Here is a 16,845-nt window from a genome sequence, read left to right on the forward strand (position 1 = left end):
AAGCTTTAACGCAATATACTAAATATTGGCTCCTTCACAAGGTAGATTTGTATGCACTGTGTCGTGTAATATTGTATTTAAAATGAAACTTGCCCAATGTTTAGCTAAAATGGCAAACAATTATTGATGCTAAATAATTTTAAATTTAAAATAATTATAATTTATAAAATAAATAAATAATTTATAATTTCAAAATAAGCGGTTATTCGACATAAATTTTCTCAAAGAAAACATGCAGAGCTCAATTCTCTTAAGAGGACGTTATACCCACATACGTGTTGACTCTGTCTTACTAATGTTGGCTTTAATATTAGAGTAAAGTTACCTATTATCAAATTTAAAGGTAAAAATATTATCATACGCTTTTATTGGTATTTTAATTTTTAAGCGAGTTACGAGCATTTTGAAGTTTTAATATTTTACATAACCATAACTCACTTAAAAATTAAAGTATCAATAAAAGCCTATGAGATGCCCTAGATAATATTCTTACCTTTAAGTTTGATAATATGTAAATTTACTCTAATATTAAAGCTAACATCACAAAATGTGTTCTGCTAAACAAAAATTTGCTATAATCTACATTAGTAAGATAAAGACAACACAGCGGGTATAATGTCCTCTTAAAAAATTAAAATATTACTGTACACGAAAAATCATTTTTGGTACATAAACTATAGCTACCAATACCATAACATATTAACATATATATTTAATTAAATTATTAATATGTATCGGTTATGTACATAGTATATGTATATATATTAAATATATAAAATAAATTGTCCCAGTTTGTATAATGTTAATTTTTTTTTTGCGGAGTTTACATATCGACTTTTAGAAAAGGTGTAATTTTGTCGCAGTTTACCATCTCCCAGTTAATATTTGCATCTTCTGGTGACTGGTATCAAAAATTGAAAAATAGACAAGAGCAGCATAAATAATAAATAACACTGTTGCTTTTTAACTGGGTAAATTAAAATACAAAAAAATACAAAGGTAAAAAAACAACAATAGTTAAATCATATTTTCCAAAAATAAAATCTTTCTATGTAACAACAAATAATTTATTAGCTCAGTACTTAAACTTTATTTTACATTTTAAAGTAATTTATTATTTGGGCTTCATTACTTCTTCTAAATACTTTTTCATTTTTTCTATAATTACTCCAGGATCATCAACCTTAGCTACCTGTGACATATTTTTATAAGTTAAATGTTAACAGGAAATCAAAAATCAAAAAAAAAATAAAGCTTACTTCATAGTTTTGTGCTGCATATAACCCTGTATAGATACCCAGACCAAAGGAAATCTATAATGTATAAATAAACAAATTGAATAGCTAAAATTATATATATATCCAATATAATATATATTAACTTACATTAAATTAATAAAACTACAGCTACAAAAACATTTTATTAATTTTGTTGACCATACACAATAATATTTAATAAATAATAACAAACACTTTATCTATATTAATATATAAAGATGAGACATCACAATATTTGTTTAATAATCAATTTACCACCATGGCTAACATCACAAACCTTAAACCACTGAACTAAATACAGTGCCTTAAACTAAATAAAATATAAGATAGTAGTTTTGAACAACTGACTAAATAATCTTATGGTTGTTATGTGTTTATTAAAATAAAATGATGAAAGTGGAAAATAATACATATAATTTCATTATGTCGTCAACAGTAACAGTAGTTAAATATATTTATTTACTTGTGTGTATATATTTGAAATTACAATCTTAATATAATATTTTAAATGGTAAATAGAACTTGAAATGTTTAGCCTCACTCTTCTATTTCTAATACTATTCTCAAAAAACTTAAGAAACTTTATTTATAATTTGTAATATTTATAAATAAATATTGGCCTTACGAAATTTCTTTTGAAAATTAAATATGAAAGCACACTCACTTAATGACCAACTCTATCTTCTTTGTCAGATCATAATATTAAGAAATATAAAACTATATTCTGTCCAGCAAAATAGCACGTGGAATATCAACATAAATCTGTTATTCTATGTATCTCCACGCAACACTTTATTATAGTAGAACATGTCTTTATGGCAGGTTATTGAGTGGGGATGTGTAGAATTGGTAGACAAAGTATACCTATTAAACTATTACTGTATAAATTATTGCTATGACCCATTTTGTTAAAAGACATAACATTATCTTGAAAGCCTCATCCTACATTTTAAATAATACTTTTCTCTTAGTTTTAATACTCGTTGCTGTCTTTAAACTATCACAGTGTTATTCATAGTCATCGTTAAAAACTAAGGTTTAAACTAAGTTTAAATAAACTTGGTTTAATTCTTAGACCTTGGTTAAACTTGGGTTTAATAATGTATTATTCATAGTCAACATAGTCAATGGTCTAGGCTAAGTTTTGAAAAACTGTGGATTATCTTTAGTTTATTATAAACAGCCATAGAACCACCCAACTTTCCATATTATTACTAATTGTTGCCAAACTAAAAAAAAAAAATAAGGTAAAAATACATTCTATGTTCTATTATTTTAATGCAAACGTTACAGTTTTTCCAGGTGTTTTTTTTTTCATGTCATTGTTATCGTTATATTTTATGAATTGTCGTAAAATATTTTTAGATAACCTACATGAATTTATTTTTAGTTTCATGTTCTATTTTTGAGTTGATTAGTGGTATTTATTTATTTAAAATTATAGTTTAAATTGTGTGATTCTATTTTAAAACGGATAAACATAAAAGGGTTAATTGGGAAAGTGGAGAGAGAGCTACTAACTGAAATCATCACACCATTTATCAAAGTGATTGAAAATAAAAATTGTGACACAAATACGAATAAGTCAAAACTAGAAGCGTGGTCACAAATTTATAAAGAATATAATGGTAATTCAAAAACTCAAAGAACATTACTACAAATTAAAGGCGAATGGAAAAGAATGAAAATAGTTGCCAAAAAAAATGTTTCGTCATATAAACAAAATTTAAAACAAGCGGGAGGAGGTCCTTCACCAGAATCTATAAACAAATTAGACATGACATTGAAGTCTTTAATGCCAATGGACTTTATTAAAGATGCAAACGATTTTGACTGTGACAATGAAGGCTCAACTAAAAAGGTATAGTATTTATAATTTTTATAATAATTGTAATTATGAGTTTTTTGTCTTTTTTTCTGCTATTTATAGACATTTTAAACTATTTTACTTTAATGTTGTTGTTAAAAAAAAAGTAGTGATTTATCCTGTGACTACTGATTCTTATTTATAACCTGGCCACTCAATTCTCATCCGAAAAATATTCCAGGACATCCCAAAAGAAAGCTAAAATGACACTAGCGGTGTGACCTGCTTATTTAATATTAGCTTATATATATATATATATATATATATATATTAATATTTAATTATTTATTTTATCAATTAAGCAGATAGCCAGATGGCTAATAATAAATAAGAAAAAGGCTCTCAATAATTGTTACAAATATTTATTAGTCATAAAACAACAATTTTAATGTTGCTGTGTGTATTTCCCAGTTAATAAATTTTATTTTATAATGGATTTGCCCAAAGACAAACAATTTAAAACAATTTGAAAAAAATGATTGTTTTAAAAAAATATTTTGTTATTGTATAAAATTTTTTAGTATAAATATGTTAATTGAATGTTTTCAATAACACAGAAAATTCAAAAATTGTGCACTTTAAAGAGTTATTATAAAGTAATTTTTTTAAAAATTCAATGTATTTTTAAACTTACAATCGTAGATAAAGTGCCCATATTGTTGAGAAGATGTACAGCTTTCTGAGAACAAAATGAAAAAAAAACTTAGTTATAGGTGATAATATTATGATTATTACATTATGGCGTAAAGCTGGAATAGTAGTATTCTACAAGTATTTAGAGTGAACACAAGGGGGATGCTAGGTGCTTTACTGAGCTCTGCAGATTATTGAATAAACATAAAAATATTTCATAGTTTAAAATAAATGGTATTATATTTCTTTTAGATTCTGAGCCGATGAAATTATTGATTATACAATGATATGATTTTTTTTAATGTGTGTATATTATGTTTATACAATAAGTATAATAAAAAATATGCTTCAATTTTTAACTTTGAGAGTAGTATTAGATAACAAATTATTGTTAGTAAAGAAAAACGGGAATTTTTATGTAAAACCAGTTTTTAACAAAATTGATTTTATTTAATATAAAAATATTTGAAAATAAATTTTTTCAAATAAGGAATATTTGCAAATTATTTTGTAGTTGAAATTTTATTAAATAGTAATTTTTATAGTAAATACTTGAACATTACTACAAAGTTCCTCATAAGTATTTCATACTAAAATCAAAAAATATAAAAGCATAATTTTTTTATAGATATTTTAAGTTAAAATTTAGACAAAATGATAATCATAGTTCAAAACTATTATTCGAGGCTACATACAATTTGTATAATATGCATTATTAAATTTTATACACATGACAATATTTTCAAATGTAATGTTTTTTGCAAAATTTAATTTGACCAACTGTTTAACTAAAAGTAAAATAATTTACTCTACATAATAGCAACATTAAAATACATAATTGAAAATTGGATTTTAATGCGACAACTCCTAAAAACATGCAATTAAAATGCTGAAATGTGCAAAATCAAATACAAATTTTTATTAGGAACCATGTAACAAATTTAATTTTAATTTTATTTTTATTGCCATATATTTTTTACAATATTATTATTTATTAGTTGGCATTAACTCATAAATATTATATTAAAACATAAAATTTAAAAAAAAAATTAATTTTATTTAACCTCTTCGTGCATGTAGGTATCATATGATACCGCAACTAATTTAAACCGCTTATAAAGCAGCTGTTAAATATTTTTGATCCATTTGTGCATAAAGATATCATATGATACACTTGATAACAACCGTCTCATAATATTCGTTCCTATGTTCATACTATATGAGAATTTTTAGTCACATGTGTGATAACCTCCTGTATTGATAATACGCAAAATATACCGACAAAACTGTTGTTATATCTCATCGTTAAAATATTTTAGCTACATCAAAAAATATTTTTTAGGTTTGTTTTTGTATAAGGTACACGTAAAAGTACATGTAAGAGTCAATTTTGATCGTTAACATCTATTATTGTTAGGTAATATACTCGGTATCATTTGATACAACTGTGCATAATTGGTACCTACAACTATACTAACAAAAACTATTACCTAGGTAATATTACATTTGTTTTTATTTTAGTAATAATAAATGGAGAAGTTGAAAGACGATGAAATTGAGTTATTCTTGGACTTTGAAATACCAAGTGACTCAGAAGTCAGCTTTTGTGATAGTGAAGACGATGATAGTGATGCTGAGAATAATAAAAACATAAATGATGACCAGGAAGATAATATTGAAAAATTAAATTTATTGCCTCAATATATTAACTTCTTAGGGGATATGGACAATGATATAAGGTTTGAAAATAATAATCCATCTAATGAGCCTGATGGCTTTGTAATAATCGACGAAAATGATGTACATGATTTTGATAGTTTTTTTAATAACATAATACTCCAAACACAAACAGATAGTAATGTTAGCAAACAAACTATACCAAAATCTGATGTTGCTACTCAAAACAATTTAGTCTCACCCACACAAACATCTAACCAAATTCTAAATCCTATAGCCACTCAGTCACTAACAAATAAAAAAATAAAAACTCCATCAACCGATTCTAAAAGTAAAACTAAGTTTAAAAAATCTACTTTACTAAAAATTAACAATAATAAACATAACTGTTTACCTGTCAAGAAAAAAAATACAAAACAGACAAAATGGTTTCCTGGTAGGGATAATAATCATACAAACTCCATACCTACTTTTACTGGCAATAAATTAATTAATATAAATGTAAAAGAAACTACTCCTTATTCTGTTTTTATACAATTATTCACTGAATCTCTTTTTGAAAAAATAAGAACTGAAACAATAAAATATGCTGTTCAAAATGGAAAAGAAAATTTCAACTTATCTATAAAAGAATTGAAAGTGTTTTTTGCAATCAACATAGCAATGACATATATAAAATACCCAAATGTAAGAATGTATTGGTCTTCTCAAGAGGGGTTGAGAATGAACCTTATTGCTGATGCTATGACTTGTAACCGGTTTGCCGAAATTAAAAGGTTTATTCATTTTGTAGACAATTATGAAAAACCTCAAGTAGTAACTGATAAATTTTGGAAAATTAGACCTGTTTTAGACATTTTACACAATTCTTTTCATTCAGCTATATCAACTAGTCAAAATATAGCCATTGATGAAATGATGGTTCCTTTTAAGGGTAGGAGTTCATTAAAACAATACTTAAAATCAAAGCCTAAAAAATGGGGATTTAAAATTTGGGTTCAAGCCGGAACCAATGGATATGTACATTGTTTTGAGCTATATCAAGGTGCCTCGAAAGACAAAAAATCACTTTTTGGTCCAATAGGTGATACAGTTTTGAAATTGTGTCATTCAATACATGGTGAAAACCATAAACTTTTTATGGATAACTTGTTTACTACTGTTCCACTATTAAGAAAATTAAAGTCTCTAAACATACATGTCCTTGGTACTTTAAGATTGAATAGAGTAACTGGAATTGAAAATTACCTAGTCAAAGATAAATTGTTAGAAAGAGGTAACTGTTCAATAGCCACATCTGATGACAATCTGACTGTTGTACGATGGAAAGATACTAAACTAGTACATACTATATCGACATATGCTGGGGCTAGTCCTGAAGATATAACTTCACGTTATGATAGGAAGGAAAAGAAAAAAATTGAAGTCACTCGTCCATTTGCTATACAGGAGTACAATAAATTCATGGGGGGTGTGGACCTCATGGATAGAATGATTGCTCATTACCCTCATGGATTCAAGAACAAAAAATGGTACTTGAGGATTTTTTTTCATTTTTTGAATATTAGTATAATTAACTCATGGATAATATACAAAGAAAATTGTCAAAATATACCACTTCTTCAGTTTAAAGCATCAATTGTTTGGACCATGCTCCAAATAGGAAAATGTGATACACCAAAAAGAGGCAGGCCTTCCTTACAATCTGATCCACCAAAAAAAAAAAAAAAAAAATGTTTCCATTGTAGTTTCAGAAATAAGATATGATGGTAAGGAACATTATCCTGGTAAAACGACAAAAGCTCAAGCTTCTAAGTGTCATAATTTATATTGCAAATCAAGAACTAGATATATTTGTAAAAAATGTGATACTCCAGTTTGTCCAGAGTGCATGGAAGACTTCCATAGAAAATAAAGAATGACCTATAATATTTTTTTTTTTACTTTGTTTTGATATTTGTTGGGTAACATTTAGTATTGTTATGTTTATTTTGTGCAATTTAGTTATTGTTTACTATTTTTATTATTATATTATCTTCATAAGAAATATTACAAGTTATTATTTTAATTTTATACAGAGTATGAAAGAAGTTTTTCATTTATTTTTATTTTGTTAGTAACATATTTTTTATTTTATGCATATATTAATTGTATTACTATTATTCTTAATCTATTTATAATCACAAGCTGTGAAAGATTTAATTTTTATTTTATACAGGGTATGTTCAAAAGCTGTGAAAATATTGTTTTTATTTCATACAAATTGTTATTATTTTATGTTTGGATTACATTAAATATACAAACATCTTTATAGTTATTCAAGTTGTAGATATCCTAGATATTCTAGGGGGAATGTCCCCCTCCTACCCAATATATTTAACTTAAGTATATAGTTAATGTGTACTTAATAATTTTAATTTGTCAAAATTTAAAATGTATTAATTATAAAAATGCATTTAAAAAAAAAGTTGTTCCAAATATGCACAGAGGTATCATATGATAACGGGGTTGTAATCTATCTTCACGACATAAGGGTTGGTCCTAGATTTTTTTAACTATTTTTCTCATTATTTATGGCCCAAATTCTATATAGGAGATTTTTTTTTTGAAAATCTAAAAAGTCGTGCATGAAGAGGTTAAATAAAACAATAATTAACTGATTTACAATGTTTAATTAAAATGTATTGTCATATACATTACCAAGTTCTTTTTCTGTAAAATTATTTCTTCTGTTACCTAATATGTTTTTTAATCGTGAAAACACGAGTAACTGCAGCTGATGCAGATAGACTGTAGTATGCGTGTATGTAATCGACAATTGTAATAGTATTGTCATTATCTTAATTATGTCATATTAAATTGATGTATATATAATTATATTATTAGATATAAAAGTCCAATACTTTATATAACAGCATAATATAGCAATGATAGTAGATAGAGGTTATAATAGATTATGATTCAAAAATATTTGGACAAAAGTACTAATTAGTACATTTTTATAAAAAATACCTGAAATGTGCAATTTTGTGCAAAATAAAACTTCCTATAAATTAATCTATACATCTCTTGATTTTGATTTGTGGCTTATTTCTATAGTTTAAAACATGCCATAAAAGTATGCAATTGCATGGGAATCCGGTCTCTATACGACTATACATAACATAAAATATACTTTGTAATATAGGCTAATAGATTGTTTCTGATTAGAATCTTTTTTCATATAAACAGTGCTCGAAGTGGGGGGGATATGGAGGGATGACATCTCTTAATTTTTTAAATTTAAATTATCACAGAACAATAACGAAACTAATGATAATAAGTAGGGACATAGATTTATGCTAAAATATCTAAACGTAATTTCTGACAATGTTTTGTTGATAACTGATAAATGGAGGTGTATGGTATACCATGGCAATTAATCAATTGCTAAATTTATATTGAAAAGTGTGAAGTTATAATGAAATGAGGAAATTTGAATTGTAAGTTATCCCTTCAATTATTTTAAGCCATTTCGACTACTGCAATGATATAACATTGTTTACACATTTATCACAGTGACCCGCTTCAACATCTATTGTACAGTAAAGCTATACCCACTTGCCCAACTTTTTCTTCTCATAATGTATTCATGTAGGTATCGAGAAAACAATAAATTTATGTATAGATACTCCAACACATATGTTATTCGAAATTAAACCATTATTTTTAAAAATTAATTTTATTATTTTGTATATATCTAACCCTAGAGATAATTGTTAGAGATGTAAAAATTATATTAAAATCAAAATAAACTATGATGGTATAACAAAATTACATATTTTGACTACCCACTATAATTAAATAAACGAGGCAATCATATCGTTCACATCACAAGTGACCTCTTCGATAAAAATTTATAAAAGTATTCTAGTTTCTGCTAAGCAAAAGGTTTGTTATAAAGATAATAAGATCTTCATACCAGGGAATTAAATACTAGTAGCATTGTAATTTGATTTGTACCAGACCCATAATTCTTGTGCTAGCTTTGAATCTATTAGTAAATTACATTTAAAACATAATAATAACACTTACTTTAAAATGCAGTTACAATGATACAGTATAATACAACACAATTTCACACTCCACAGTAGATGGCCAATGGCTAATAAAAATTCAAAATCTAATATGAAACAATAATCACATGAAACATCCGAAAAATGAATAAAATTATATCAATATCTACTTGTCCGGTTATCAAGACAGCGGGCAATCTTGAATCGGCGGATTAAGGAAAACATAATGATATTGATTAAATTATTATCACTAAAAATTATATTATCTATCCATGTTTGGCGCACAAGTGTATGGGTTACCGTGGTCGCGGTGTAAGTTTTACCACCGGACCGATACACTTGCCGCCTAAATATCCGTTGTCGATCTGACTTCGTGAGCAGAAGGTTATGGAGGCTAGACAGGCATGGAGGTAAATAATTATACACGTAATTATAGTCGGACGCGTATGCGTCGAAAGCCGTTTATTATTGACGAAATATTGTCGTTGACAGGAGTACACGTGTGAATGACTAGGCTTACAATACTTGCCGTTTCGTCGGGTGCTCGATGCTCGGGCGTGCGGTGATAGCGTCGGGGCGCACGCGAGTTCGTAAGAGTTGTCGTGAGCGGTTGCGCGTGGGCGCGAAAACCGTCGAGTTCGAGTCGCGAGAGCGGGTCGAAACCAGATTCGGCTTGAAAGTGCTCGTTCGTCGCGGAATCGCGAGATGTAACGGGACCGTGCGCGTCGTAGCGCGTACCGGACATGTCGTGTCGGTGGTTATTACATCTCGTAAGTCGATCGTCGATGCGCGTGGTCGTGGTCCATACCCACGTGTAAAATGGCGCGGAACGTCGGGTTCGGGTCGGCGGTTAAAAGTTCGGTCGGACTGTCGCGGATGTGGCTCGGTCGAACGTCGTGAGCAAAGAGATCGAGCTTTACGTCGCGATCGGCGTCGTAGCCTTCGCGGGGCGGTTGGGCGCGTACGGCGCGGAGTAGGGGCGCGATCGCTGCGTCGCGTAGATAAAAACATATATAAAATTCACAATGGTCGAATACATGTAAAAGTATAAAAACGAATATAATTCAAATATAATTGTGAACGAATATAACATAAAGAAAAGGTATAATTCACGTGTCAAAAGTGGTAATGTCGGTCGGGCGGATCGACCAGTTAAGTGGTGACAATCGGTGTCGCCACACATGATCTACCCTGATAAACGTTATCACTTGCCGGTCTTGGTCTATTGTCGAATGACTCGAATAACGAATTCTCTATTTGCTCTTTTCCGGAAGAGTCTGAAGTCGATCAAAAATAATTACGAATAAAATAAAAAGGAACGGTGACCAAAGAAGTGAGTAACTTGCAAGTTGTATTCATTACTGAGGTTGAGTGCAAAAGAATGATGAATAAATATTTTATTTTTAGAACTATCATAGAGAAGACTAAAAATTCTTTTGTGTTTTACTTAAACAATTGACTACACGACACAAATCCATAATGTACAAATGTGGAATACATTCTATTGTACATGTTACTGCACCGTCAATTGAATTCGCAAAAAGTTTAGCTCGGTGAGTCAAGTAATAAAAATAAATTTAACTATTTACTAAGTCTACTAAATACTAATGTATTACTTGGTTGGTTTTGTCGATTGCAAAGTTACTCCTGGTTCAGAGATAGAAAACAAATAATGAGCTAACATCCTCTTAATATTATAGTAAAAACTTTGAATTTTTAAGTAACATCACATAACAGTAAGGTAATTAGATTATGAGTATTTAAATTTGAAGAAGATTATTTCAAATGGTTTACTTTAGAGATTTGTTTAATTAATTGTTTAGTGACTTCCAAATATATAATATTTTACATTATAAATAGGATTAATAAATATTTAGAATATGATATTCATGTCAATATTTATAAAGTAGGATTGAGTTGAAAATTCAATAAAAAAAAATAATATTTCTATTAATACATATTATATAGGTTGGTAGATTAAAGTATAGATCATGGGTAACCAATTAGTATTTTTGAAGCGCCATATAAGAAAATTAAATTTTTTTGCGGGCCTTCAAAATTCTAAGTACATTTTTTAATAGTTTACATCAGCGGTTCCCAAACTGTGCACCACGAGCACTTTCTAAAGACACGGTGGTCTATGTAAAATTGGTTATCAATGAGTATTTTTTTTTTGCTCTGTCTTTCGTGTTATTCACAGCAGAGAACCGTGGCTAAATTGAGTCAAAAAAAAGGCACCGAGGAAAAAAAAGTTTGGGAACCGCTGGTTTACATTAAAAACCAATAATATTATACAAAAATAATAATTTATAACAACAACACTTAATGTTGTCGTAATATGTGTTATTTGTTCTTTGTCATTTGATGACCCATGGTATAGATAGTAAAACAAAATTAATATTTAAATACATAACAATAATAATAACGATTTACAAATAAATAGGATTATGGTTGTCTATAAATCTCAATTGGTAGTGTATTTAAATTAGTTAAATGGAATATTTATTTGGATTTGAGAACATTATTATTTTGAAAATAAATATTAAATTCTGAGAAGAGTAATTGATAAGTTCTCTAAATTTTACTTTAATAAACATTATCATTACTAAAGATTATCATTACAAGTAGATACTTACATGATTAATTTTAATTTCTGAGGTTTATAAAATTTCAATAGTAAATAAAGAAAAAAATAATATTTAAATTATTGTTTAATACAAAAAGTTAATTTGTACAAATATATATTACAGTGGTATTATAACAAAAGATCTTGCAGCTTGTGTAAATTTGATTCCTAATGTTACATCAATTTATAAATGGAAAGGTGAAGTAACAGAAGACTCTGAAATACTGATGGTAAGACATAGTATATATATTACGAGTATATAGTAAATAAATTGTTTTTAGTATTTAAATTATCAAGTAGGTAATAAAACTAGCATTCTGGGAATGTATATTTATATTTAATTATAACTTGTAATAAATGGTTCTCGGTGTATTAAGATTCTAATATACCTTATACAATTGTTTTATATTAATAGCTAGTGAAATGAAGGTAATTTTATTCATTTGTATTTTCTGTAAAAATATATCTTAAATTAATTTTACTAAATTGTATAAATAATAATATATTTGTTAACATTTGCATGTTTATCATCATACAAATATATCATAATCTTAATTTTTATTAATATATCTAACAGTTTTTTAATATGTTATTAATGTTATTATTTATTACTAATTATTAACTTTTATTCAATATTAATAATATTATTTGTTTTATATATAGATTATTAAAACACGGACTTCGAGAATAGAAGATTTAACTAATTATGTTAAGTAAGTACTATTCTCTTGGTAGCCTAAGGAAATTAAATTGTATATTTTGTTCTTAACTCAGGTATCAAAAGTATTTGATTAATATAATGATTTATAAAAATTGAATGAATCATTCATGGGCTACTAATTCTTGTTAAAAATAAGATCAATGCTCACTTTAGATTTCATAAATATTTGGCGACTGCTAATGCAATCTACCCAATCTAATGTATATTGTATATAAATATATTTATTTAAAATTTAAATGAAATTATTACCTAGTTAGACTATTTATTAAAATTGGATATAATATAATTAAGTATTAATTAATTAACAAAATAAATTAAACTTATGCATTTTAAACTTTAAATTTTGTATTAAATAATATTTAAATTGGTCATATTTACAAATATACTAATTTAATTTTTTTTTACAATATATGAAACACAATTTCAAAAATTATATTATAATTATATAATACATAATTTCAACTATTTGAGTAAGAATAATATTGATAAAAGACATCCTGATTGTTTTTAATTTAAGTTTTAAAGTTCTTGAAAAATATTATATTATTATATGTATAGTCTAATTATAATTTCCAAGAAAATTGAGAGATGATAACTTTTTGCTAATAAATAAATATTTTAATAGGCTCTTATCTTTATCTTATAGGTATTCGATGTATATAGTTTATACAAATCGAAAATAATTCAATACTTTATACTAAGAAAAATGTATTTATCATTATTAAAAATATAAAAACTTATTGACAAAAAAAAACTATCACATATACAATTTTTTTGTATCTGTATTATCATTTTATTTAAATTAATTGTAATTTTTTATTATTATCTAAAAAGACTAATAACAACTGCAAGTTGTTTATATTTTATATGTTTAAGTGTTGATTTTAGTATTTAGCTGTTTTAATGGATTTATTACTATTGTACAAACACTATATTTTATTAATTAATGTTTGAAAACTAATACATTTTTAGGTCCGCTCACCCATATGAAGTCTGTGAAGTAATTTCTACTAAAGTTAGTATTCTATTACAGTTAATGTTAATCAAAAGTTTTCAATTTGAATTGAAATTAATATGAATAGAAAATGGTTAACTTTTTGTTATTTGGCAGGATATCTAATGTCTAATAGCATTATAAAATAATATAGTTTTATTAGATATTTCTAGTAAATACTAAAGCATTTTTTTTCTTTTATAGATAGAAAATGGTAATCTTCCTTACTTGAAATGGATATCAGAATGTGTAGCAGAAACTTCTGAAGATTTAGTTATTGATACTAACAAGATTGATTTATCTGAAACTAAAAAATAAAATAGTAAATTAAGTATTGACTGCATTATTTAATGAGATCCATAAATCATATTTAATCATTGAATATATTTTGAACTAAGCTAAATTTCTAATAGTATTGTAATTAAATTTAAAATAATTAATTTTTATCTTTGAGTTTACAAAACATTTTAATAACTGAATTTATGTTAATAGATTCTTATTTATACATATTTGTCTAATCACCTATAATCATAATGATATCAAGTATAACATTGTTATATCATGTAAAATATTATCCAACAACTATGTTTTTTCAATATTTAATACATTTTATATATTTTTGGTAACCAATATTTTTCACATTATAAATTCGTAAATGAAAAAATATTCTTATTACTTTTAGTTATTATTGTTTATGCCAGAGCGAAAGACATGTAATTGAATTATACCGTGATGCTATTAATATTAGACTTGGTATCGCAATAGGCTAATGAGAACGACGACATACACTATTTTCTCCCGTTCTTCGTTATTAATGTTTAATATATCTTTGTATTGTCAATGGTTAGCGTTTTTCTTGATAATCTTTCTTATTCAGTGTATTGTTTTTTTTTATGTAATTAATTGTTCGTCCAAACACCTTTATTATTGTTTTGGTTTTCATATTCGTTAGCATTATTGTTATTCTTTTATCTTCGTTAGCTACTTTTGTAGCTTACTTCATTGTTAAGCCCAGGATCACGCCGCGTAAGTCGCCAACAACTCGGACGGGAGAGTTGTGTGAGAGGCTGCTCAGAATGTCCAAAGATCATCATTGCTCACCTCAGCCTCCAGCATCACTAGACTTCCTTAGTGGTTAATTTAGTATATAAGAATCATTTTTCCTATGTATTTGTACTTTCTATGGTCATTGCACCAAACCGTCTTCGACCATAGAGAACCCCCCTCCCCCCGATAATTAATCTGTATCATCCTAACTCCTAAGTATAAATTCTAGTTTGTTCCCTACTCTAAATCGTTCTCGAATTAGTGTCGTTGTTGTATAATGGGTTGCCTATCGTGTCCCGTAAGTCGAATGAAACATGAATTGCCTGACCAAATATTTTCAGGCGTTTTCTTAATTTGGTCAATTTAATTATTCTTGGTTTATAATCCCGAATCCTTCGACGTAATATATAGTTGCGTTTGCGCGTACAATTATATTAATAATTAGTGTTCCCGCACTATATGAGCTATTTAAGAATCAAGTACAACTATTTTTTTTTAAATAAATCATATATTTAGTAAAAAATATAGTAACATAAATAAAGATTAAATTAAAGGAATTTGTTTGTTTTTTATTTTATCAACTATCTGTACTGTAATTGTAATTTTATAACTGTAATTATATAAATGTGTATGGTTTCAGTTTCTGACTTAAATACCATAATATTATTATTTGCATATACAAAAACTTTTTTACTTAACAATTAATATAATAATATTGTAATTGAATGTAATATTGTTTTTTTTTATATATATAAATTGTAGATAATAGTTTAATACAATATTTACATGTAATTCAGAGGTAGCTTATTAAAAAAATACTAGGAGTTTCTGGCTAAAAATGGATGGCCGTGTATCTATTATGACCTATGGGTGGTATGGTGGTATGCTGAACCAATATGAAAATTAATCTAAATCTCATACGTTACAGCTTAGTGGTACCAATTTACTCACCTGTTTGAAGTTATTATAATATATTAATAATTAATTAATCAAAATCATTCATTATTTTTTTAAAGTTAGTCATGTTTAATTATAACAGAAGACTAGTCATTAAAATAAGTTTATCTATAGTTAATTGTAAAAGTATGAGAAAGATATAACTTTAGAAAAACTAAAAATATTGCATTGATCCTAGTAAATTTAGTTGGTGGCTAGGTGGGTAGAATAGAATAAATGCTTGAAGATGATGCTATGAAGATTGCTTCTATAGTTTTGAAGACTTGAGCTGCCATTGACATGTATCATTTTAAATATTTTATTTTAATTCAAAAATCACAAAAATTATTTTTTATCTATAATGGAGTCTTATTGTATGTTATCTACCAGTCTTTTACATGTTATATTGTTATGTGCTACCTACAAATTAATTATAAGATCATTTAAATTACCAATTACTATAAGTAATAGTCTATTACATACTTCTTTATTGATAAAGGTAAATTTGTCATAAAAAAAAATGTTACTGTAATAACTATTTAATATTTGTTGAAGTTATATTCTAGAAAACGTTAAATATATTTTATTTTAACTAACAGCCATTATTCAAGCTGGAAAAATACTCTAACTTAAAAGTGTGTTGTCTGTTGTTTTTACTTAAACTTTGATATAGTATCCAAAAACATGAAAACTTCTATCATTTAATTATAATATGTAAAACCTATTAATTGTGTTTAGTTATTAGTCTTATTATTTATAATTGTAATGTACTTAATTACAATATTGAATATTGACACAGTTAAATAGTTTCTTAACGAGTCTATATAACCATAGTTTGATGAATTTATTTTAATAACTAATAATTAATTACATAGTAAAAACAAACACAGATCTTTGTGTTTTGTCTTGTTTGAATTATACTTAAATAAGAGGTATCAATAATAGCTTTCTAGTAGGTAGAAATGTAGCATATAGCACTAATGGTATTATGATATTTATGATGTAAGTATGT

General features: G+C 26.5%; 1 protein-coding gene and 1 long non-coding RNA gene across 3 annotated transcripts; one reads left to right on the plus strand and one right to left on the minus strand.

Moving 5' to 3' along the window:
• Nucleotides 1–1,045: 1,045 nt before the first annotated feature.
• On the minus strand, nucleotides 1,046–9,684 carry LOC132924388 (uncharacterized). Its single transcript, XR_009661318.1, has 4 exons — nucleotides 9,529–9,684; nucleotides 3,779–3,823; nucleotides 1,260–1,313; nucleotides 1,046–1,192 (listed from the first exon to the last, which is right to left on the minus strand). It is a non-coding gene; the product is annotated as an uncharacterized LOC132924388 (long non-coding RNA).
• A 174-nt stretch (nucleotides 9,685–9,858) lies between these two features.
• On the plus strand, nucleotides 9,859–14,184 carry LOC132924387 (protein CutA homolog). Of its 2 annotated transcripts, none has more exons than XM_060988671.1 (6): nucleotides 9,859–10,853; nucleotides 10,917–11,062; nucleotides 12,260–12,365; nucleotides 12,799–12,848; nucleotides 13,829–13,871; nucleotides 14,055–14,184. In XM_060988671.1, exons 2-6 carry the CDS (start codon nucleotides 10,989–10,991, stop codon nucleotides 14,166–14,168), a joined length of 387 nt encoding a protein of 128 aa, XP_060844654.1. In that variant the 5' UTR covers nucleotides 9,859–10,853; nucleotides 10,917–10,988; the 3' UTR covers nucleotides 14,169–14,184. The 2 variants fall into 2 exon arrangements, with proteins under 2 accessions (XP_060844654.1, XP_060844653.1); XM_060988670.1 differs by having other exon boundaries at nucleotides 9,859–10,842.
• Nucleotides 14,185–16,845: the final 2,661 nt, after the last annotated feature.

Source organism: Rhopalosiphum padi, chromosome 3 (assembly GCF_020882245.1).
Source record: "Rhopalosiphum padi isolate XX-2018 chromosome 3, ASM2088224v1, whole genome shotgun sequence".
NCBI classification, from domain to species: domain Eukaryota; kingdom Metazoa; phylum Arthropoda; class Insecta; order Hemiptera; family Aphididae; genus Rhopalosiphum; species Rhopalosiphum padi.